This window comes from Astatotilapia calliptera, chromosome 1, assembly GCF_964374335.1.
Source record: "Astatotilapia calliptera chromosome 1, fAstCal68.1, whole genome shotgun sequence".
Classification (NCBI taxonomy): domain Eukaryota; kingdom Metazoa; phylum Chordata; class Actinopteri; order Cichliformes; family Cichlidae; genus Astatotilapia; species Astatotilapia calliptera.
In genome coordinates this window covers 9,207,869-9,233,947 of record NC_137422.1, presented here as the reverse complement: position 1 = coordinate 9,233,947, position 26,079 = coordinate 9,207,869, and the positions used below count along the sequence as shown (strand labels likewise).

The window sequence follows — 26,079 nt, the reverse complement described above, 5'->3', positions numbered from 1 at the left end:
TACCTATAGGTTAGTCAGAATAAAATCATTAACCTATGATATATAGGTTTTAGTGTCAGAAAAAGATTTAAGGATAATGATGATGTAAATCAATATTTCCTCACCACAAATTGCCTAAAAATGAAAATACCAGTACAAGTAGTTTTATTTAAGGTCATCTAAGTTACTCACATACACTGTGTATAGCTGTGTTGTAAAAAGTTTTTTATTTTACATGTATTCCTTTTTTTTTTTTTACTTTCCCATTGTCTTCTTTTCTTTTGTTCACTTTGTTCTGTCCTTCCTTCAGTCTGTATCTCCCACCTCCTTCAGGGCTTCATTATGGAGGTAACAGATGCTTTTTCTCAGGCTATTTAACTTTCTATTCCCATCCTCTGACATGTGATGGCTAAAGACTGTAATAGCTGTATGTACACTCACGCTAGCAGTCAGAAATGACATTACCATGATGCATCAGTGGGGGGATGGTAGCTGCACAGGTTTACAAGGTTTATTTGACGGCTTGCTCCCATGCTCTGTCGTCTTTGTCTTGCATCTCAAATAACGTTTTGCTCTGACTCAGTCTGTTATGCCCGGAGGCTGCAGGGTAAAGGGACAACATGCAGCCATAATTGCAGATGGGGAAAACTGAACCATTGTTTACTGGATGTTAATTGAATCCTGCCACAGACAGCAGGACCGTACATTTCCCTTTCTGCTGCAGGAGCATTCAAGACGTTTGTACTTCTCTGCAAAACACAAGTTCACTTTTCTTAGTTTCCTATTCTGCATTTTTACCAGCGGTGGCTTTATGTGACAGTGAATCCAACGAGTAATCCAAAGGTAATGCTACAAGTGGTGTAAGGCATTACCTTCTTTAAATAAGTAGCATGATACATTATAATGAATTATGTGTAATACATTACTTTCCTTGAATAATCACCCTATAGCTCATTGTCACTGACAAAGTATGAGAAGGAGAAGAAAAAGAGTTATGCTGTGTGTATTAATTTTAGTCCCACTTGTGATGAATGAAGTGTAGTGGTGCCAAAAGAAAATCACTTTTACAAACAGCAGATGGAGATATTCACAAAATAAAACAGGCCGATAAAATCCTGGATGCTCATTGTTTTCTGCTCTAAACGAGCAGGTAGTGCTTGATTTAGATCTGCCTGAAATCAGTGCTTGAAACATTTAGTAAGTGCTTTAATACTAAATATAAATCCTTTAGAGGTCTGAGTGAAGTGTATAAAACTATGTGGTATAAGAGTCAAACGCCATGTTTCCATTTGTTAGGAACAGTACTATGACACAAAACAATAGCTTTAGATCTGTTTATCTCTTATAAGTATTAATGTAGATGCCTATGCTTGTTATATTTTGGTCATTTATAGCGACCTATATTCAAATTGTCATTGGACTGAGCATAGGAGATACAAATAACTGGGTCAACAAGAGATTCTGAGATGTACTATGGCTTGAGGATTATATATATATATATATATATATATATATAATTTTTTTTTTTTTAAATATATATGACTCATCTATGCGCTATCCTCTTCTTGTCCCTCTCACCCTAATCTACCCTTTCACTCAGGTTGACCCATGACATCAGCCTTGATGAATTTGAGGACGACGACCTCTCCGAAATCACAGAGATCACAGATGAGTGTGGGATGAGCCTCAATTGCAATGGCCCAGATATAAAGGTAGGATGGCCCCATGAAGAGCTGCTTCTTGGCAGATGTCTTGTCATAGCTGCAGATGTAGTGTTCATCTTCAAGTTATTCTTTATCAGCTGCTGGTGAAAAAAATAATCAGCAGCTCTGAATGAGAGCTGCAGTATACTAGAGGATCCGCTGAGTTATGTAAAGCTGGGTTGGAGGTTCAAATTGTTTGTGTATGCTATTTGTCATTTATAGAAAGCATTCGTGAGTCCTCCTGCAAAGATTATGACATTATTTTTGTGGTGGGACTTTGGGAACTTTCTGAGTGTCTTGGGAAGCTTTTAAGTTACATCAGATGGTCGTCCACTTGAAAAGGCCGCTGACAAACAAGGTCAAAATGATCGTACACCAAAGCCTTTTAACTTTATCTAACAAAGTTTTAAAAAAAAAATTATATCGTATTGTACGTTCCACTCATGCATAACCTCCAGTGTTATTCGTCAAACTCATCATGCGATCCTTCAAAAATTGGGCTTGCCTCCTTTCAGTGACACTCTGTCAAAGTTTGAGTACAGCTAAGGGTCAGTCTCTCCTCTCTGTAGTGTTTTGTAATGAACAGCTGCTGCATTCAGCTTCCTGCCAGCAGAGAACAGGAGCCCGAGGCAGACAGGCCTGACAGACGGTGTCGGAGGCGCTCGCTGAAAGAACTTTGAATGTGATCGCATGCGATTTTCCCGATCCATCCTGGGCATCTAAATAATTCACTCTGAGCTTTTTACTGTTTGTTGAAATCCACCAAGAGTTTTTTTTTGGGAGTTTTTATTTTGTTTTGTTTTTAAGAATAGAAATGAGGGGGTCACTAACAGAACTGAGTAAGGAATATATACATGTAACTATAAGAGAAATAGTAGTGGAGTGGTGCTGAAGGAGAAAATAAATAGAGTTAAATTTGTTATTCTGTCAGATCATCATCTTCTATTTAACTCTACTGCTGTAACCAAGGCAACTAGAGGGCGAGAGGCTTTTCACAGGGCATTTGTGTGAGTAAATAAGATTCTATCTTTCTTTTCCTTTTTCATTATTTCTGTGAGTTATATTTTATCATTTTAGTGAGGCAGTGACTTGACTGATGGGACAAAAATGACTCTAATAATGCAGAGTGGTGGGAATATTTTGGGGTTTTAAAAGCCAGTACTCTTTCACACAGTACTCTTTTTTTCTTGTCTTGCTATCCTGGGAGCTAATTATAGCTCACATTGCTGAATGTGAGCACTTTTTGCTGGAAGTGTCTATGTGTGTGAAGACAGATGACTCATCTCCTTGAAGAGCCTCGCAGAATCCAAAATGGCCCCATGGATGGCAAAAAAGACAAATCTCACAGCGCAGCCAACAACAAATCTCACGTGTTGTCACTCTCAGGAAGCGCAAACAAACTGTTTTGCTGCTGGAAGAGACAGCTCACTGGTCCTAGTAATGTCACTCCCCTCCATTTGGAAATCTCGTGTCCTTTGGTCTAATTTACCATATACCTGCAGTTCATTGCAGTTGGCGGGATTTTGCTGTGCAACAGCAATTCAGTTGGGTTGACGTCTGGACTTGGACTGGGCCATACGTTTTCAGTCTTTCTATTGTAGATTTGCTTCTGTTGTTGTGATCACTGTCCGGTTGCATGTGCCAGTGTTGGCCAAGCCTTAGCAAAGTACAGTCATTCATTTCTCTGCCATGGTGTTATAATTGATATGGGGTGATTAGGGTTTGTTTATTTTTCTCCAAATGTTATATTGTCCATTATGGCCAAGCATCTTCACTTTTGGACATCTAAGCATGTTTGTTTTAGAGCAAAGCATTTGGCATACATACATCATTTTACATATCTAGTCTAAGAAGATTAACTTTCTTTTGGAGCAAGGAACTGGTCGAAACTTGCAATTTAAAGTTAAGGCTGTTAAGGTTCTATAAGAATCAGGAGATTGTGATCCGCTCGCACTGCTTCTTGTTTATCTCCTCAGTATGTCAACCAGTGATTAGGGGGCAAAATAATTGCACTGTTTTATTTAAGAAAAAAAGAAAGAAGGACAGAAATGCAATCCCCTTATTGTGCAATTTTCTTCTAATGACAGTACAGATCCTGTAGGAGACCATTTAGGCTAAAAATTTAGATGTTACTCAAAAGTTAAGGTATAGTTAGTGTGTAGATCGCATATAGTATATTGTTCTTGTTCTAAGATCATTTTAGCAGCTATATGTTGAAGGAGAAAAATTGCAAAATGTCCAATTTAACAATTTCTTGGCGATCTTATGGATAGATAACAGCTACAACAGTCACACGCTTGGAATTGAGTCCAGCGCTTAGTGAATTGTGTATTTAACAATGCTGGTTTCCCGAGCTGTACAGTACATAACCGGACAGAATCGTATAATCTTTTGTGGTAGTCAGTAACAAGATGTGTTGATTTTCTGAGTGTTTTCTATATCTTGCAATGACTCACCAGTGAGGATGCAGTTTGCTTTTTAGATGGTGTTGAACCTTACACTGAAGGCACCTAGCAGAATAAAGGAAATTGTTGTTTTTGTCACCAGCATGAAATCGTGACAGACACCAGACAAAGGGAGGTTGTAGTAATAAAAAGAAAGATGTCAGTGTTTATTTTTTAACCACTGCTATTTTCATTGAGGTTTTTAAACCACTACACCCACCCCACAGTTGTACACAGCTTGATTCTTTCAGTTCATGTTTTTTGTTCTATATTTGTCTTGAGCCCAACTTCAATCCCATCACTTAAGACTAAAGGAAGCTGTTTTTAGGAAACAACCTCTGATGACAAATAACAAATGTAGCCACTGGCTAACAAACATTTTTCGTTAAGAGTTGGCAGAGAACAAGTTACACATAACAGAAGAGATTTACCAAGTGGTGAAGAAGTCATTTATTGAAGTAGTTGATTGCTTAGTTTTCAACTAATTTTCCCATTTATAAGTTAGATTTAACAAAAAACGTATTTATGATTAAGTTTAGAGGTTTTAATAATTTTATAAATTATTTTGGTAATTGATCATAGAATCTTCTAATAAACAAAAGGTACAACAATTAAAACAATACCCAACAATCTACATAGTTTCAGTAATATAGAAGAGGAGCACTTTGGGCGTGGTATTTAGTTGTGCTAAAATGGCTAATGTGGCTATCAGATAATTACTACAAGTTAACATGTGCACCAGCCAGGGTAGCATTTATAATACTGGATTAATACTTCAATGTTCTTAAAGTAGATGCTTTCCTCTTTAAATTCCTTTAGCTGTAAGTGATGGGAGGGGCTCTGTGCTTGTTGTGCCAGTTGGAGGAGGTAAAGATGGCAATTTTTAAAAAAATCATTTTTGTTGCAAACGATTAATTTAGTATTTAAACATTAGTTTTATTATCAGTTAATATCTGAGGTTTTTTGACAACCATAGTAGACACAAATTCAACAAATGGCATATCATCTTCCTCAGTATGCTGGAAGTGTAAATGTTCAGCTTTTTTTAAATGACATTAACCATAAGAACCTTATTAGCCACTGATTTGGTCTTTGTGTCCTTCTTTTCCACGTCCTTCTAATTTTGTTCAGTTTGTCATGTGAACTATGATGTGCTTGAAAACATTTCTTGTAGAATGTTTAAACATGGAAAACAGAAGCAAGGATCAAAGACTGAATCAGCTTGATGAAACAGACTGACATTCTTTATGTTTCAGCTGTAATCACAGACCTTAGGGGCACTGCCTTGTCTTTGCTTCTCATTTTAAAGTGCACAGAGTTTTAGAGGCCCAGTCTGTTTTAAAAATTTATGAGGAGGCAGGGCAGCTTTAGAATATTTGGTAGGGAGCCCTCACACACACACACACACACAGAGCTGAATTCATCAGTGATCTCATCATCCGATGGGAGACTGAAAATTTATCTGGTCTCATCAATAATGAACGGTCACATGGAAGGAACATCACACACACCAGACATGTGTGGTGCCTGCCTGAGTAGGGGGCCACAGAGGTGTGCACTGTGGTATTTGCTCGGTGGGTGGATGGACAGTGGGCTAACAACATTATAAGGACAGAAGTTTTCCACCTGACCTTTTAATCTTTAAGTTCAGGTGTTTTGAGTCCCATTGCCACAGGCGTATACCATCAACCACATAGCCATGTCTCCTCTCGGGCTTGTTCAGTCCTGTAGCTTGGCTGATTAAAAATAGGCCCAAATTGGCCACCAGAGGCAGAAGTAAGCACAGATTGAAAGTAGTGTTAATAGTGGTAGGAACAAGATATTTTGTACAGTACTTCAAATAATTGATGGGACGGGATCCACCCATTCTCATCTGCTTATTCTCATCAGGGTCGCGGGGGGGTATCCCTGGTACCACAGGGCAAGATGCAAGGTTCACCCTGGACAGGTCCCCAGTCTGTCGCAGGGCTAACACAGGGAGACAGATGGGTGTGTTTTTTTTCCTTCTGTATCAGAATCTCTCTTTGATTTATATCTCTTTTTATTAGACTTGGGTAGAAAATATATATATTTTTCCATAATTTCCTGGCATTTTATTGGGGTATACAGTATATGATAATAAATATAAACTTAATATAAAAGGACATAAAAGCTGAGCTAACTGATATTAATCATTGTAGCTAACCACGTGCATTTCACCCATAAAGTCTCTGCCATCTGGAAAACAACACTCCTGCGCCTGAGGAGATGTCATGATCAACAAGATTGTAGGTATATTTTTGAAGAAATCCAAATTACCACCAAATAGGCCTGAATTGTTAGACTATTTAGGTGCTTTTATCCCAAAATGTTCTTCTCAAACAAAACTTCTGCTTCTTTTGCTCTTATGACAATGTAAATAAATAGATTCTTTGATTCATTTTTGTGGTGAACACACAAACATGAAACAAAAGTCACTTGTTATTCCACAGTTAAGAAGCTTCTGTTGAAGAAGACAGAGAAAATGGGCTTTTATCTAAATTAGTGTGCACATGGCTATTGTGAAGGGTTCTTGAAGGGTTAATGGAGAGCAGCTGATGTCCAGAATGAGACTTAAAGATATTTAGTGCTTCTGAGAGACATAAAGTGACAACATGCATTATAAAAATCAGTGAGAGAGAAAGGGAAGTGCTTTCATGCCCAAGTGTAAGGGTGAATGGATTTGATTAGGAGTCATTTGCTGTGTGTGGATGGCTGAAATGTCGTATGTCAGGGTGGAGTCAGATAGGATGGCCAGTTATATTTAAGTGACTGCAAAAACACACAAAAAGCAGCATCTACACACAGATTTACCACACATGGAGAATCAAGGCTTTGTATTATGTCTAGATTCTGCTTTATTTATATTAAATTCACTTGCTTAATGTAAATATTTGAAATGATTTATTTTTTTATTTTACAGAAACAAAAAGAGAAAAACCTTTTAGAGAAAGTTGGAAAAATCTGAGCTATTGAACTTCATAAAAAGGTGTCATGTCCCTTGTGTGTTATTTTAATTACTGATATTTGTAATGCACTGCAATGCACTTCAACAGTATTGTCTTAAAATATAAGGTACCCATAAAAATGTTTTAAAGGTGAACCTGTATAAATAAGTATCAGTGAAACAGATCCCCTTAATCCAGAAGGGTAGAAGGAGAGTGATATACTGAGGGAGAGTGAGGACGGAAGCAATAGAAAATAAATGGAGCAAGAGAGGGAGTGAAAGAGGGTCTAGCAAAACACCAGTGGAGAAGCAGACCCATTTCCATGGCAACAGTGTTTCTCTCACCTACTGCACATGTCAAAGCTGAAAATACATGCAGTGTTGGCACTTATACACACACAAACACACACACGCACACTGCCCCCATGGATACCGCTCACGTCATCTCATCCACACATGGTAACAGTGGAGAGGAAGCTGCTTCATCAATGCAAACAGAAACAGGAGAAGCCCTGTTTGGCTCTGCTACTGTTAATAAAGAGCAACTGATATGACAGCAGTGTTCTGATATTCAGCCTTGTGCTTACCTTTATGTATTCCCATTGACATGAACAGACGCTTACAAGGCCCGACCCTCTCCTGCATGATTCATTTAAGCCAAATTGATATATATACATAGATATCTATCTATCTGCTCGTTTGTTAATAAAAATGAAATAAAATGCAATACTTTACTGTATTTTATAAGAGCAGAGTGAAGCCAAAACTCTGGATTTGACAAACACATACAGGTCCTTTCAAAGTCGGCGTGGTTCAAATGTTCTCTTTCTATATTTTATTTTTCTGGCATTCGGTTTGCAGCTGAGCAGTACGTTTGGGGTGATTTGACATTTTCAGTCTTTCCTTGTGTTTCCCCTGCTCCGGCTGCTCTGATTGGGAGAAAGAAGAGCATCACGTCTTCAAGGCAGCATCATTTCCTTAGTCACTGATCCCCTTGTCTCCTAGCAACAGGGGGCAGGGCTCTTCAGAGTCCAGTAATAATTTCTCATCATAAACAAGAAGAGGAGAAGAGCATTTGCAGGCTCCATTAGGAGGCATTGATTTTTAGCAGGTGAAAAGGTGAAGTGAAGGAGAGTGAGGGTAGACAAAAGAAAAATATTGGTGGGAGGATTGTTGTTATTAGACACAGACAGACACTGACATGACGTTGCTGCCCTACAACACAAACTCACTGCTCATCACATGCCACTTACAGGTGTTTGCAGTGTGTGTAAATGGTTGGTTGGATATGGCTGTAGATTAAAGATGACCAATTGATAATTGGATTGTTTAAGGAATAGATAGCTGGATAAATCATGACTGCATATGAACGATGAACAGTAGTGACCATGACAACACTAGCTGGGAAGAAGAGGCAGCGAAGGCTGCAGGCCCCAAACTGTGCCCTGCTTGATCACCGGTATTACTATAAGTCTATCCATAGTTTACAAAATTGACATCAAACTGTATTAAAAAAAAGCATCATTTTCCCATAATCTCTGCTGTGAAAAAAACACAGGTTTAAGACATCAACAACATCAGTTATTTATAAACAGTATAACTGTTAGACTGAATGATGAAAGGTGGTATATAGATGGGATGGGATAAATGCCAGCTAGACTGAAATGGATGGATGAATGAACAAGAATCGAATATAGAACATTAGACTGCTGGATGCTTGATAAATGGGTGGATAATAGATTGATGGAAGATTATTAAGTGGATAAGAGGATGGAAAGGTAGATAAGCATACAGATAGCTATGTAGCAGGAGTGGGCAATTAATTAACCGAGGAGGTCACATGAGAAACTGGACCTGTTGTGGAGGGCCACACCAATAAACTGATCTCAGATCTGCTCAGTATTAATATTATCTTAGAGTGACCTTCAACAGCAGTCCCAATCCCCCCTGTGCCTGATCCCTGCTATACAGGATGATCAAAAAAGGATTAAATATATAGTCAGGCATTAAAAAAGAATTATACTCATAAATATACATTGAATAAGGTGTGACTGTGTCTTCCAACAAATTGATGCATTCTCACAAATAAAGAATTAATCTAGTAACACTATAAGAGCTGTAAGCCATCATGTTGCCCAGCCACAGTTGTGGAGATGGACATGGATGTTCTGTCTAATCACATTTTATGTATGTGGCTGGAGACATATGTAGCATGCCAAAGATGGAAGGGAAGAAAACTTGTAGGTGTTCAAGTTGCAGGGAGGAACATTTTAATTCATGGCTGCAACTTCAGACATAAGATATGAAGGGTCGTACCTATGTTTTATTGTTTTATTTATGTGTTTTCACTATGTGTGTGAAAACACATAGGAAAAAAGACAATGATATCCTCTTCCTCCTCACTTCAAGCCTCTTCCCATGAACTTAAGTCATGGCTCTGTCACATGTAAATGCATATAAACATGCTTATTGCAAATATTGTTGCAGTTACTTATTGTCAGCATATTAGACATGCAACCATCCGATCTACGACAGCTGGCATCAAGCTGACTAAATAATAAAAACACCTCTAGTAGAGATTACATGTAAACTCACACTCCAAACATAGAATTCATGATTGTCTGCAATCTAAGATTATGGAAAATATATATATTTTTAAATTTTTACATGTTGGTGTCAGTCCTTTCTTGTATCATCTTTGAAAGTAATCCATGGTCTGATATATACTCGGCAGTAAACAACCGATCTCCATATACAGTTAATATCTGCATCTTGGCAATCTTTGTGTTTGGCTTATGTCTGTATTTTTAAAGGAGCTTTTATTCTTGCTTTTGCCCTCGTTTTGATTCAAAACAGTTGTATGGGTAAATGACTAAACCATATAAGTCTAATAAATGTGGACTGAGTATGAATGCAATTAGATGAACATTTTCCACTTTAGCTTTTGGCTGTTCAGCAAACCATTATAGCAGTCCTATTTCAAAGACAGGCAGGCTTCTTTCTTTCTTGGGAGTGAGAGACCTCTGGATATCTGGGATGAGTGTCTCACTGCATACAAATGTGCTTGAAGGCAACACTTAGCCAACAGAAATGAATTAACGTCCATTCCATTCAGCAACTGTTACCTTACAGTCTGCAACAAGTAAATTCGGTTAATAGGAGTGCTGTCTGTTACAACAAAGGTTTAAATCTTTACGATATTGGTTATAATACATTCCTGGTACTTGTGATTTCTCGGTGTATGAAGTATTTACAGAACAGTAGCTTATTAAATTATGGGTTTTTTTTCTCTTCCTCACAGTTTCCTTTGTGAGGTTTGTTTCCTAAAATAGTTTAAGGTGACTGTGACTGTGTTTTGTATGGCAGCTGAGAATTACACCAGTGTTTCTCCTACCATTGCCTTGAGGGGGCGATCCAGTACTGCAGCCTCACCCCACAGTCAGCCTAGAGAAAACACCGTTAACTTTAATCTGGACTAGCACAGATGTTTAAAAAGAATATGACTTGGATCCAAACTAAATTTTATAGATGCTAAAACTGACAAAACAAATGAACAAACAAAAATGAATAAATAAATAAATAAAGGTTTGATAATACTATATTACTTAGTATCAAAAATAAATGTTATAGCATTAAGTTTAATTAGGTTTTAGTTCTAGAGCAACTATACTGTTTTTGTTTCATTTTGTTTTTTTGCTCATGTCTCTCAAATTGTAAAAACGAAATAGATTATTTTAGATTCATAACTTTAAATAACTCTAAATAACTTTTTTTTCTGATTGTGCTGTAGAAGGTGGCAGACCTCCAAAACAGTTGTTCAACATTGTTCATGTTCTTGTTTTATTTGCATTTGTTTTTTTACAGGTTTTTCTGTATGTGAGGCAAACAGAGAGCACTAAAGACTATAATAGGCTTAGCAACGACTTGCCATGTGCTGTGTGTGTGTCTGTTTTGTATGTGTAGCTGCAGGGATAGTGATGATAAGTGAAGCAGACTGTACTGTCCCAGTGCCCTCTGACTTACTGTCTCTCAAATGCTTTGCTTGTGTGTTGTTTCAGCAGCAGTGAATCTCTTCTTCTTTTTTGCCAACAAACTCATATCTTGCACACTGTGTATGATTAGCGTTAGAGTAAATAAATGTGCCTAATTTTCCAACTCTTGTTTTATGAATTGATTGTTTAGCCTAACGGAGTCATCGATTTTGAGAGGTTTCATCATCAAAGCAATTAACAAATTGATTCAATTGCAGTGCTGCACGAAAGGCCAGAGGTATTATATCTGTTTCTTTTGGGGGCGTGAATATTTTTAACAATTTCCTGTTTCCAGGGTCAATATCATGAATTTGTTTTGAAATTTTTGTACTAATTTTCTTAATAGAATAGGTTTCTTAGCTTTAAAAGTAAAAAGATAAAATGAGAAATAGCAGAGCAGATTGAGTTTTTACTCTAACCTCATTACTGCAGGTAAATTCTGTCAGGTAGAAAAGCTTGATGCTAGAAATAGTCCGTCTCAGCTTTAAACGGCACTGTGTGTTGGCAGTGAATGTGTTCCTGTTGAAGACAGAGTTGCTTCCAATTGGCTAGCTAAATCTCCTCATCCCATCCACATACACTCTCTCTCACTGTCTTCCTCTCTCTCTCTCTTCCCTGTCTTGACTGATGTCGGGCTTATTCCAATCCCTGCAGAGCCGTGTGAGACGAGGAACCAATAGCATGTCGGGGAAGGCGGAGCTAGGAGCAGTCGGCCAGCTTCAGGCAGAGATGCTGCATTTGGACCTCATCGATGGTGCTGACGGTTACCGCGGTGACAAAGAATCCTCGAAGGCGTCTGCAATTTCAACTCCGCCAGTCACCAAGGACCCTGCAACACCTGTTACCATGGATACTTACCGGCCCAAGAGACCCACGACCCTTAACCTCTTCCCAATCGTGCCACGCACACAGGTATAGCCTGAATTAACCTTATCCTCTCGCTCTCTCACACACACACACATTCACTCACACAGTTAAACAGTTTGTGGCAGGTGGACAAATATTGATGAGTAATTCTGGAGGACTGTGGGAATGTTTCAGTGTTTTTCTTTCAGTGTTTTTTCACTCCACCTATATTGGAGCCTCCTCTCGCACAAATATTATGTTTGAAATTGTAAATATAACTGGATAACCTACTTGACATCACCACTGGATTCACTACAATTGCTTCTCTGACAGGATGTGTTTTCTCCACTGAACAATAGCCTCAACTGTCATTTCTTGTTTTCTATTGGTGCCCGTCTCTGTTTGCTTCAATGGCGCTTGAGCTCGTGACCATTCGTGTCTGTGTGTGTCTGTGTGTGTGTGTCCATGTAAATCAATCTAAGTGAGGACCAGCACTAAGAAGGAAGACATTTTAGGGTAGTTTTAGGCTTTAGTTTTGGAATGGGAACTAAAAAATGTAAAGTATCGATAAAGAGCAGCGGTGTAGCCATACAAATGTGTGCAACCATGTTCGGGTTTACTGCGACAGTGAAGGTGTGTTTAAAAAATGTATTTGCACTATAGAGCACACATTTAGATTTTTCTTTTTTTGTTCAGTAAAACCTATGAATTAAAAATTGAGCATTACAATCTGCTAATTAAGTTTTGATAATGACAGTGGTATAGTTATGGTTTGAGTAGGTGGTAGACATCAGAGTGAAAGATAGTGATGAGGGCTGAAGTACTTTGTTCAGATAAGGAAAACATTATGACTTGGATCAAAAGGTTATAAAAGCCTTGGTTGTCATGGTAAAGTATGAACTGATTTGGTTCAGATAGTGTTTGTAGTTTGTTAATAATTACTTATTGAGTTACTTGAAGTTGAGGTCCTCATCTTATTGTTTTCTTGACTCCCTCCTTTATATCCGTAATGATTACTAGACCAGGACATTCATCATTATAGCCTCTTGCTAATACGTTGATCTTCTTGACTTGAGGACAGTGTCCAAGTTCAAATAAGACACATCTAATGTGCACAAAATCAAAACCTTTAGCTAGCTCCAGGAGATGTTTCAACACCTGCACAAGCGTCACTGATGTTTCTTTCAGTTCTGGGAAGGAAAAGTAGCATGTAGTGAGTGGATTAGAACTTGTTAGGTGAAAAGAGCTTCAGAGAATATGGTTGGATGAACAATACAGATACTTTGCCTTATAACCGAACAAAATACTATAAAATGGGCTAAAGAGTCAGAAATAATGTTACATGATACATTACACTGTTAATTCAGATAATAAAGGATTTGTTGCCATGACTTGTTAATGTGATGGAATTAATTTGAGAGAAAAAAGGCAAAACCATGTCATTCAAGAAAACAAATTAAATCATTTTATTCATGTTTACATTTGAATTCTAGAAATATTTCCTTTGATTCACTGAAATGTAGAACTACCTCTATGTCATATACATAGTAATGTATACAGTGAGTGAGTTTGGCCTCCTTGAGTGCAGGCAGTCAGCGTGATCAGCCAAGCGTCTACAGCCTGTTTGCCTTTGCTTTGCACTTGATCTGGAAGCAAAGTCTGCTCTGCTCAGTGCTCCGCTTTGTTCCTGTAGGTTGTTTGAGCTGTCAAAAATGAAAAGTATAAAGGAAGTAATTGGTCTCAGTTATGTTTCAACTGGGGAAATCTTCTTGTCTATTCCAGCACTGTTCATTTTTACCTTTTATACAGCAACTAGAAAAAAAACATTTAAACCAGTGCTGAAATACTTTACTGTTGAGGTTTCTTTAAAAAGTTTAATACATGCAATGAAAGTGAAGACACAGATCAACAGGCTGCATTTTATACCAGATAAATTCATTAGCAGTTGCGGGTGTCGCGTTTTTACTTAGATACTTATTATTTAAAATACTTTTTGGTCATAAAAAATATCATCAGGTGTGATCAAGGAAATCGGGGTAATATTATGTTTTAGTAAAACGAAACACAAAACAAAATCTGTGTCTGAAATACCATCAAAATTGATAGATTGAGAAGATCACATGGCATTATAAAAAAAAAAACTGATCTGTCATCGCTGAAGTAGATTTATTAAAGTATTGTTCTGTTATTGAGACAGCATGGCTAAATCAGTTGAGGCAGAGGTGACAGTGAAGACTTTCACAGTGTGCATCCTTACACAGCAGGAATGAGACAGAAGATTTAGGATGATTTCCAGTCATTAATGTTTTTTCTCAGACCTTGAATTGTTAGAAGATGAGTAGGTTGTGTACACTGGGCGACTGTTTCCAGGTCAATGAGTGTGCAGAAATGCAAAAGTATACGGCATATTTGCTCTGCATCGTTTTGCAGCGAGTCCCATGTCTGAACAAAAGCATCTCTGATCAGCGTTAACACACTGAGGGTTTTTTCAAAAGCAGTATTTTTTAATCCAGTAATGTCAATAGTGCCACATCGAGTCAGACTGTTAAGAGGTTGAATTTCATCATTTAAAAACCTTTTTTCCTTGTGCAGTGGTCAAATAAATGAGGTAAAATTAGTTTTCTTTACCCATTTTAAAATGAATAACCAGTTCTGATTCTGTCCACCTTTTAGTTGTTATAGTATTTGAAATATCGAGTAGTCAAAGATGCACAGTATAATAAATCTTTTGCAGTACTGAGGAGGGTGCTGCTTTACAGACTGTCTCCACTTTTGCTTCCCAATTGAAGTGATTCAGTGGGCAGAGAGACAGATGTCCCTCCGAGAAAGGATTAATCTAACTCTAATTACTTATCGGGCATGCTCCATATGTTGAAGTGCATGTGTGTTTGTGTGGCAGTGTGACTATAAGGAAGGTCTGCTTAGATACCAGCAAGAACAAGTAGCATGTTGTCATTTAAACTTGATTTATAAAGTTTCAAGCTGACCTGGTTTTAATAGCTAGCTCAATTTGCAATGAAATTCATGCAGAAAATCCAAATATGGCAGGGTGACACAAGATGCAGCTGTGATAGGCTGAGACAGCTGTCAATTAAGGCGCCCCATCTCATTCATTCAGCTTCCAAGGTCTCCAAACACTTCAACTTGGCAAGCTTGTGTTCTGTTGTATCAAATTCACACAGATTTTAGTCATGGACTCTGAGTCCTCAGATATATGCAGTTGTTTCCTACCTGCTGATTCACTCTTTACCATGGCAACAGCCCTGTCTCCGCCTGGTACACGTAGATGGAAAAGTGAGTCACACGTAGTGGGTGGACGGAGGAGGAAAAGATGTTATTTTTTGCGTGCTGTCGTCACAGGAGTTTCCAGCTCTCCATCTGTTAAAATCTCTGTTTAACTCTTCTGTTATCTACAACTGAGTGTTAAACCATAGTCTTTCTGTGGAAGCCGTTAAAATAAGCCACTGAGTCACAAAATATATCAGTCGTGATAATGATTAGATTCATAAGCGTGTTTGGCAGGTTTTGAATAATTCCTTTTAAAACCTATTTGGTGGCTAAATGCCAAATTTTCTGGAAACACTGCTGGCTTCTTCGGCCTATTCTAGATGCCATGATCAATTAGTTTATTGGTTGCTGCATTTTTATACATATATTTTAAAAAGAGATTAAAACATGGCTTAAGAACAACTTTAATATCATGCTGAGAAGTGTTTCAGTCACTGTGTTGTGACTGATTGTGGGTGTGGACTGGATGCACTGAGTTGTATTTAATTCAGCAGAGATGTCACTGTGAGCAGCCACACCCTTTATGATCTGTTCACCAATCACTGATAAGCTGCTCTTTAAATGACTCCTTTCATCAGTGACAATGATCAGCAACCTCTCTTTTTCTGTACTTATAAATGAAAGTGTCATATAGATACCACAAAGATGTTCATATAGATTTTTGTAACAAGGTTGATTTTGCTTTTATTCTTTCTTGATTTCCATATTTAGAAATGTATAGAAAGAAAGGAAACCTCACAAGTTTCATGACTTCAATCAGCAATTACCCCCCAAAACAGCCTAAAGAGGCTGTCTGACTGCGTGAGTGTGTTTTCCAGTGGCTTGTGTAAATGTCAGGTCCCTTTAAATGCACACCACGGAGCATGGACAAAAGAGTTCCTGCTCATTCAACAGAATAAAAGGTTTGTGTGTGCATGTGTGTATATGAAGTGAGAGAGAAGCGAGAGGAAGAGAGAGACGCACACACTCACACACAGAGAAGTTGTATATGTTGTGTCAGGATCCAGAATTCAGTGAGCAAACCCATCTCTGTTCCTCTTTTATCCATCTGTTGTTCCTTCTCTCAACTTCCTTCCTCTTCTTCTTTTTTCAGGACACGTTAAACAACAACTCCCTTGGTAAGAAGTACAGTTGGCAGGAGAAGGTTTCAGGCTCATCCTCGCCCCTTAAAACAGGTGAGCTTCCCCACATCATGTTTATGAGTCATGTTTTAGTTTAGACACATTTTCTCATTTAGTTGATGGTAACTGGGATGTGCTGGACAGAATCCATTGTTGTGTTAGTAACATTCAGTCAGTGTCGGCGTGTGTGATTTGCATTGAGTCTGACAGCTTGTGTGTCCCTCTGAACCTTGGGGACACTGCTCAGCCTTGGATTAGCTGCTGGGACAAGTTGAGCTAGCTGAGGCTATGCTGTATATTGTGCGTGTTTGGAAGCCAGCTGAGGCTTAAAGCTAGCTAGAGGCTGTCATAGCCCATTGATGCTGTTCTTTGAAGAGCACCATCCAAAGCTAGAGTAACCAGATTCACAGCCAACAGTTAGAAAAACGTAAATATTAGGTGTTAAGTCGACCTTTTAAAGGCAAATCTGGGGAACAAGCTTCCAAATTCAGGCGAAATGAACTTTTATGTTCTATTCAAGTAATAGGGACAAACTTTAGAGCTTTTAAAGCACATTGTTGTGAGATGATGCCCTTTTATTCCATGCCCTATAAATTATATAAATTGAAATAATGGCAAGTGTTACAGTGTTGCTGTCTGGGTAGTTTGGTTTTATTTGGATTGGATTGAATTTCATTAGGTGTGACTGCGAGCACTATAGTCGATTTGTCATTTGATATGTCAGACTCACTGAAAAAAACAAATGTAAATCTGTTTGCCAGATCATTGCTCGTATTCATGCTGCCCCGACGTCATGCCAGCGCATATTAGGAATGGCATAGGCACCGATCGGTTTTCTATCGCCCATTTGCTGGGAGTAAGGGCGCCCTCCGTTTGCGAGGTGCGCCTGGTGCTTGCGGCACAGGGAGGAGAGGGCGGGGCGGCGGGGGATTCTCTGGCTGGCTGGAGCAGCATCTAATAACCAACTCGCAAAATAAAAACAACACAACAAACACGAAAACACCAGACATTATGATACAGACTTATAATTTGCACCAATGTTTTTTCGAAATTCTGTACGTGAAAAGTGAGCGCGAGAGCCCTCGGTGCGCCTGCTTACTGCTGAAGTCAAAGTAAAACTTTGTCATCTCCGCTACATACAGTACAGTAGGCTTCAGTTACAGCAGTGCAAGTAAACAAACAATATATATAAGAAGAGTAAGAAAATAAATATACACTTTAGGACTCGGGGTAAAGGGATCAATAACAATTAAAAATTTATATTTTACAGTTTGATGATTTAAAGTCTCACACACAACCCGTCGAAAGGGGAGGGGCCCTGCTGCTTCCAAGTAGAGCACATTTCATTCATAATGTTGTAAATCCAAGCCCATTATGTATTCATGATTTGAATCCTGGGTTGTGTGAAATCCCAGAAATACACCTTAGACAAAGTCAATCTGTGAACTAAGGTTTAGGTCTATTAGGTTAATTGTGATGATCCTCGATATGGGGGATTTGTGTTCATTCTGGAGTGCAAAATTAGAACCAGAGGGTGTGTTCGCCCAGGGCGCCAAACAGGTTAGGACCGCCACTGAATGAAAAGATTCTTTCAATTTTGCAGTGCTTCTTGTGTGCACAGCTTTAACATTTAAATGAAAATGAAACAGATTTAATTTGAAATCAGTCCTGTCCTGAATTAGCCCCTCTGTTATTTAAATACCATTTAAAATACTCGGGAATGATGTCTGAATCCCCTGCCAATGGATTATGACATAACACGTCAATCACCTTCTCCTGGCCACACTCTGAATTTGATGAGTAATGGGGATTTGGCTGTGTAATCCTGACATCCGTTACCTAACCATTTCTACTTTTCTCTCTTTCTGTGTGTGCTTTATTTTATCTGCCTGTGCATTCGTTGCCATGTCTGTCTTCGTGCATGTGTGCGCATTTGTTTGTCCATCATGTTTGCGTTTCTGCATCACGTATGTTTGCTCCGTGTGCGCGTCTGGGCTTTGCTTGTGCATCTGCGTCTGCATGTGTGTTTGCTTGGGTGTCTGCATGTTTCTGCTCACGCCCGCACTCCCTCTAGGTGACCTCACCCCTCCACGTGAGCACAGCTGTCTAAGTGACGAGGACAAGGTGCACGGTGGGGGAGCGCAGACCAAAGACCGCGGGACCTCCACCGACGCCCCCTGCAGACACAGTCACACCTCGGGACACTCGCACAGCTCATCTGCAGGGGCTGGGACACGGTCCAAGATTCAGGAGAAGCCACCGGCACCACCACCACCACAGAACTATACACCAGCTCCTCTATATCCTTCAGGGAAAGCGGATGGCAGTGGGTCCCACAGGGAGAGGATTAGATACCACACAGATGTTCATATAGAGCCAACAGAGGAGATCTATCTGACTCCTGTGCAACGTTCCGCAGATCCCCTGGAACCCCCCACCGTCCAGGACCGGCCTTTCCTCTCACAGCAGACTGAGCAGGGACGCATGTCCATTAGCTCTGACACAGAGGGACCACCTCCTTATCAGCCCCTCCCGGACCGGACCAACCCCTCCATCTATGAGGAAGACGAGATCTATGTCCCCCCACCGTCATACGCTTCCTGTGTAGAGTCCCTCATCACGCCACCTAGCATGGCTGTGTCAGCTCACTCCTCCCATGCACTGGACCTCAGCCTAAAGGGGACAAGTACAGGAGCTGGGGCAATGCTCAGGGCTGGGTCATCAGTTGAGTACGTTGATGCCACAGATGAAAGCTACTGTGGGGACGACGAGGATGTGGACAGGTTAATAATGGATGCAAAGATGAGAAAGGGAGGGGTAAAGGGAGCTGCCCCACCGAGGACTTCCATGAGCTCAGAGGCCAGCGGCCTGACATATGACTCAGTTAAATATACATTGGTGGTGGATGAACATGCTCAGCTGGAGTTAGTCAGTCTCCGGCAGTGTTACCAAGGCTACAGCGATGACAGCGACTCGGCCACCGTCTATGACAACTGTGTCTCGTCTCCATACGAGTCAGCCATCGGAGAGGAGTATGAGGAAGAGGAAGAGGAGCATGACCCTTGTATGGGAGGAGTGCGTCGAGAGGCCACAGCGTGCCTATCTGAGGATTCTACTCCAGAGGCGGACCTCCACTTCTCCAAGAAGTTCCTCAATGTCTTCATGAATGGGCGCTCTCGCTCCTCCAGTAAGTCTGGTAAAAACTCAATTCCAAACATAAATGGTGGCGATGGCTAGCATTTAGCTTTTGGTTTGTTTTTTTGTTGCGTAATAGTAGTAGTAGTAGTATAAAGACTTCTTGAAGAAACTCACTTTGGTTAGCAAATGTGGTCGTCTGACAGTGCTGATGGCAGTTTGGGGTTTTGTTTTTGTTTTTTTTTACATTTTTCCCTTTAATCCATTAACTACATTTCTGAGACTTGCTTGTAAATGCCAGGAAGTTTATCAGCACTACTGGCTGGTGCTCTGCCTAATTCTCTTTAAATATACACTGTCAGTGGTGTCTAGCCAAACTGGCAACAATTGCTATTCAAGGCTTAAAGCAGCGCAGCTGATGAAGCAAAGCCACAGGAATGTTCAGGAATCAAAATTTTGTCATACACTAAACACAGTCATCCACATGGCTGTCCTAACTGTGGAGTAATACAATACTAAGCCGTACTGATACACAGTATAACCATTGGCTATTACATTTACTATGTACTGTATTTGCAAAGCAGTAGTATTTTTTTATTTTATTTTAAAATTATGTCACTTCTGCTTTTAAGTCTCGAGAATAAAAGCAGTAGACTGGACATTTAAATTACCTGTTTAGTGAAAAGGTGCTCAGCCAGCTTGTTAAGGGGATGTGAGAAAACACACATCTAGAAAGAAGTTAGTGAGGCATTTGAAGTTCTAGACATAACACTTCCATAAAACTGTAAAACTTCCCAAACTGACTAAAGGCGCATTGCTTGATGTAATTTTGTGTCACTTCCACTGGAAGATTCATTCATTTTCAGTAGGAAGCAGAACAACAATGCACTGATTGTGAAATTCAGAAAATATCTACTCAGATATTCTACTGAGTATTAATAGCCTAGAAGAGACTTAGAAAGTCTAATTGAATTGTAAGTATTACCTGTTTAATTAGCTATTAACTACTACTTTTGTAGTAGTATTCCAACAGCACCCAATGCCCACTTATGTGGTTAAGTATTTAGCCGGGACAAAATTGATTTCTTGTGTCACCATATTTAGTCAACAAGGTTTATTTTATCAGAGATATGATATGATTTGTCAGATAAATCAGTGCTTTGCAAATGCTCAACATCTGTAAAACGACTGTAAAGTTTTGTTTTAACACAGTTAACTTTTAGTGAATTCCATTAAAACCTAAAAATGTTATCTAAGTTGTAAGATTTAAGAGTAAATTTGGACTATTTTGATGATAAGGGGTCTAAAGAATTAGAAATCTTGTGGGGACAATGAAGATCCCTTTGTCATATCTTATTAAAGCTGCAGGCTCTGTCTAAGAGATGTTGCTTAAACAGACTATCTGTGATCTCTCAATGAGAAAGAGCGCTGCACTGAGAGGGAGATGAGAATTCTCTGTTTGAGGACTGCAGGACTGATTCAATTGCTGTTGCCAGCCACACATTGACCCTCATCATAGTGTCTGTTAAAGAGCCAGCATTAATGGGCACAAGAGGCAATTCATGTTATGGAGACAGAGATTAGGAGATACGCGTGTTTACAGTATTTGCTCTAATAGTCCAGGCCGGTCTCTTGGAAGGGATCCATGTATTTTAGTCTCATTAGAAATGCTGCAGCAGTTTTTCTGAGCAGTTCAGGCAGCAGTCACAAAGGTCTCAGGGGAATGTAGGTAGAAATACACAATGCACGTTTGCTTCATGCCTGATTAAAGTGTGATTTATGTCTCAGAGAATGCATACATGTAAATGCTGCATCTCCTAATTATGTTCTCTGTGGTCTTTTTTGGACTTGTGTTACAAATTATAAGCCTGTGTCATTAATCTTTTTGCAAGCCTGACACAAAGGCTGACATTGCATACTGTTTACTTCCTATTTTAAAATAAATCTCTCTTGTTTTTTTGTCCTTTTTTTGGTATTCAAGGTGCAGAATCCTTTGGTTTATATTCCTGTATCATAAATGGTGAGGAGAAGGATCAGAGCCACCGAGCAGTCTATAGGTAATGACAGTTACACTACCATCCTCGCTGTAATCCCAACAGACATTGTAAAACCGTGAAAAATGACAGTATGTAGTGTGTGCTGTCACTTCTGTTGATTATGATGTTAATGAATTGTGAAAACCATAGTAAAGAAATGGGAAAAATAAGTCTTAGGGTTTGATATTGTAATAATGTTTAAAACTTGTGTGGATTGATGAAATAACACTGCGGTAATATCAAATGACACACTATGCTTATATTATCAATAAAGTGTGGCATTCATCTCCCAGTCAGTTACCGTTATAAACATTTGAGATTCTATTTTTCCTATCCAGCCTCTTATGTCTTTGGTCAAACAGACCAGATTGTGTAAGCAAAGATGATCACCTGAAGTATTAAATGCTTGGTGTTCATCTTTACTAATGAATCTTTCGTAGAAATGAGTAATTCATCCAGCAGCTTTCAGATAACTCAAATAAGTCAAACAGCATTTTTTTTTTTAGAATGAGCCAATCTACAGGCATTTAACAGAAAGGTGTGTTTTTTAAGTGTTTTAATGATAAACCATCATCGCAATTTTTCCATCCTGACCTACTTACTTATTTATTAAAATAAATAAGTAGATTTTGCAGCACATTTAAAACCAAAGTGCTTCAATAAAACTAAAAAAGGGTTCTTAAAACTCCCTGTACTCCCTGTTCTTTTAAGAAAAGATTTTAGTCTGCAGATTGTTGACTACAGCATTTATTTGTTTGGTAAATTTCCAATTTGTGTCAAAGATGAGGTTAGTTTAGAATTATATAACTTGTAATTTAATAGTATCAAAGAGCCCGGGTCATCTTCCAAGCACTCAGTTAAAAGTAGAAGGCCAAAGAGTATGACCTCAGTTTTGCATTAATTTAACTGGAAGAAACTGGGAGATCCTACTTTTTTATTATCCAAGAATGACGTAATTGTAACTGGGAAAAGAAAACTGAGACTTTCCTATAACTGCACCAGTTGCTTTCTGGGGGTTTTTTCTGTCATATGGAAGTTTTCATCACTGGAAAAAAATGCCATCCATAACTTGACATTTTGAGTTATTTTCTCCAAATTTTTAGTTAATAAGTTGACATTTCTTTGTTACCTGAAAACAGATGGCAGTGACACAGGCACACTCAACCTTGGGTAGTGATAGTATCCATGAGCTACCAGTGTAAACATGTACAAACTGCTGCGTGCTGATAATAACAGCATGCCTTTTAGCTAATAACGCAGAGATTTCATCATTTCTGAAACCATGCTGAAAGAACTCAGCAGTTGACTCAATCATGACCTACAGCTTCAGCTTTGGTAGCTAATGCCTTCCACCTTTTGCTTACAGGTAACAAGGAAATGACGTACCTTCACAGAGCTTCCTGATTGACTGAGCTACCTTAAAATCTTGAGTTATTTTCTTGAAATTTTAGCTTGGACATATAGCTCAAGATGTTGAGTTATGGATGGCAAAGAAAAAATATACAAATAAATTTAGTGGTGGAAATAAGGTATGTCAAACATAAGGCCCAGGGGCCAGATTCAGCCCAGAAAAGACTTCAGTCCAACCCAATGGATGGCTTTAGAAAAAGGGTAAGGAGGGTGTAAATTTTGGATTTGTAACTGTATTTGCATAGGTTTTACAGCTTTCCACAGTAATACAGACCTCCCCCATAGCCATTCATACTACATCAAAGTAAACAAGTAACATGTAAAACATGAAAATGACAAAAATTCCTTTTTTTTTCCTTTTTCTGATATTACTGTATTGGAGATTAAATTTGTGGTTAAATGTCTTTAGAAAGGGGAGTTTTTAGATCTGTCCCACTTAACATCAAAATGACCTGCATGTGGCCCACAGTGTAAAATGAGTTTGACAGGCCTTCTTTAAAGTGTCCTCACACTGTACATCAAATGGAAAAATACAGTGTTACTAATATATAGCTGTAAGCAAGGAACTGATTGTAGTTCATTTTTACCCTGGGTTGTGTGTAATATTGTGTAGCAACACACCTGACCAGCTAACAGACATAAGTTGCATTTAAGTCACTGATTTTATTTTTTTCTTTACACTGTTTAAAAATTTCCTTGTAACGACAAGCAGGCGTAGGAAACCCGTGTTTGACTTTTAAACCTTAAATTTCATTTTAAATTCAGAGCTACTTTGTGGAGCAGTTAGCACATAAAAATCTCACATCTTTCTCGACAGGTTTGTCCCTCGGCACGAAGATGAGTTGGAGCTAGAGGTGGATGACCCGCTGTTGGTGGAGGTCCAGGCAGAGGATTACTGGTATGAGGGCTACAATATGCGAACTGGTGCTCGTGGGGTCTTCCCGGCCTACTACGCTGTAGAGGTGACCAAGGACACGGAGAACTACAAAGGTACCAATAGTGCTGGGATTTGTAGGAGTGGGCCACGAATATGTTAGTAAAGAGAGAGATGGCTGCTTTAGGCTTAAAAAAAAAAAAGGGGGGGGGGGGGGGGGGGGGCTGTTTACATGCCATGAACATCAGAAATGTCATCAGTGATCAGATTTTCTAGATTCAGTACCTCTGGCATAGTTGTGTTTGTGGATGGGAAGCCTATCAGGGTTCTTGCATGGAGTGTGCTCTGATATGTGGGGTTAATGTGCACTCCAGGGAGTGTTTTACTCTACTTTTGAAATCCCAAGGTGGTGTATGCAGCAAGCAACAGGGGATAAAGTATGAAATGATGTGAAGTGCAATGCTATAACAGATTATTAGTCAGTGGTACTGATCGACAGCTCAAAAATGTATTCTTTTCCCTTAAAGGAGCTAGTGACTGAATTGTAGCTGGAATATAGTGCTGTATGAAGTATTACATTTTACACATCTTGCTTCTTGTGTTTATTGTCATTGTTGTTTTTTTTCTGCTTTTCTCTGTGCAGTAAAGAGCAATGAATGGATTGACAGATACCGCCTAAAGTTTCTGGGGTCAGTTCAAGTACCCTATCACAAAGGAAACGATGTTTTGTGTGCAGCTATGCAGAAGGTAAGCTCATGTTTTTCACGCATGTGTAAGTTATAGGAGACGAGACATGTGGGGGGAAAGAGGAGCAAGAGACGCGGAAGGGAAAGAGAGAGAGGGACAGAGACCAAATACAGACATGACTGGGAGACATACACAGAGAACATGTCTCTGTCATAGGAGACACAGGGATGAGACAGAGACAAGAAAACAAGAGATGAGAGATACAAATAAACTCAGAGGCATAAAAGAACTAAACTCAACACCATAGGGGTTTAAGTTGCATTTGTGTGCCTTTGTGTTGTTTTGCTTTGATAGCTCAAAAAGTTGTGATGTTAACAATCCATTAAAGCCTTTATAACTTAGTAACTATTATTCTTGGAGTTGTTTTTATCTTGTCACATTTGACCTCTGACCTCTCCTTTAAGTTCAACTAGACTATGTCTCTTACTTATTGACGACATATACGCATATAGGGAATGATATATAGGGATCATAAGTTTTGCATAACGTTACTCTGACCTCTTTTTTTTAAGGTCAAACCTTTGAAAAACGTCTTTTACCTTTGTTTTAAATTCTAGTGCCTTTTGTTTCAGTTGACCTCACTGCCTATATTTTACTTTCAAGTTAACCCCAAATTGAATTTTTTTAATTGCACTTTAAAGTTAATACATACAAAATACAATATTATCCCCTTAAAAGTAAATACTGCCCAGAGCTAGAGCTGCCTTGGCAGAGGTTTGCAATTTGTTTGTTTGCATATTCACAGGTAAAGGAAACTTTTGAAGAGCTTTATTCTAGTAACATTTTCAAAAACAATCTAACACGTGTCTTACAGATTGCTACTAACCGAAGGATGACAGTCAAGTATAACCCACCTTCCTCATGCATCCTGGAGATCAGTGTGAAAGGCATCAAGCTTTCAGTTCAAGAGGATTATTATGCTTGTGACAGAGTAAGACGTTTACTGAGCCTGTGTATGTCTAGTGTGAAATAATTACATGCAACTTCACAGACTAATCAAATAAAAGCTCATCAGCAATCTTTTGGAAAGGTGAAAAGGTTAAGGATCTCACTTTTTCAGTGATGCATGGTTTGGTTCATGTGTTTTTAACTGATAAAGATTTTCTTTCAAATTAAAATATTTTGTTTCTGAAGAAGAAAAGGCTCCTAGTTGTTAGCAGTACTCAAACCAGCCTGTGTGGCAGAAATAACTGGGATGCTCAGTTTTACCTCAGCATGTTGTCTAAACCATGTCTACATCTAAATGCATTGGGTTACTACACTGCGATTTGCTATTTAGATTTTTGCATTTTTTTGTAGTTGAACAGGTTTACCTAATAAAGAGGTTGGCAAGTGTATATTTGAAGAGTAAGGCAGAGAAAGAGAGCGAGAAGCTATAATCTATCAGCACAGTGTTGAAGGAACACATGAGACATCGCCACCATGTGGCTGCCGACTGGTACTGCAGACAAACGTGTTAGTGTCAGGCCACAGTAATTACTTCAGCGAAAAGAAACTAAG

At 39.0% G+C, this 26,079-nt stretch overlaps 1 protein-coding gene across 2 annotated transcripts in view; it reads left to right on the top strand.

Annotated features, from left to right (window-relative positions):
• The window catches only part of mapk8ip1b (mitogen-activated protein kinase 8 interacting protein 1b), a 46,101-nt gene that overhangs the window by 17,418 nt on the left and 2,604 nt on the right, over window positions 1-26,079 (top strand). For both annotated transcript variants that reach the window (XM_026159904.2, XM_026159822.2), the window contains exons 2-9: window positions 1,580-1,691; window positions 11,777-12,034; window positions 16,350-16,431; window positions 18,452-19,564; window positions 21,494-21,569; window positions 23,776-23,948; window positions 24,476-24,579; window positions 25,394-25,510. In XM_026159904.2, coding sequence (XP_026015689.2) covers window positions 1,580-1,691; window positions 11,777-12,034; window positions 16,350-16,431; window positions 18,452-19,564; window positions 21,494-21,569; window positions 23,776-23,948; window positions 24,476-24,579; window positions 25,394-25,510 — 2,035 coding nt within the window. The remainder of the gene's footprint in view (window positions 1-1,579; window positions 1,692-11,776; window positions 12,035-16,349; window positions 16,432-18,451; window positions 19,565-21,493; window positions 21,570-23,775; window positions 23,949-24,475; window positions 24,580-25,393; window positions 25,511-26,079) is intronic.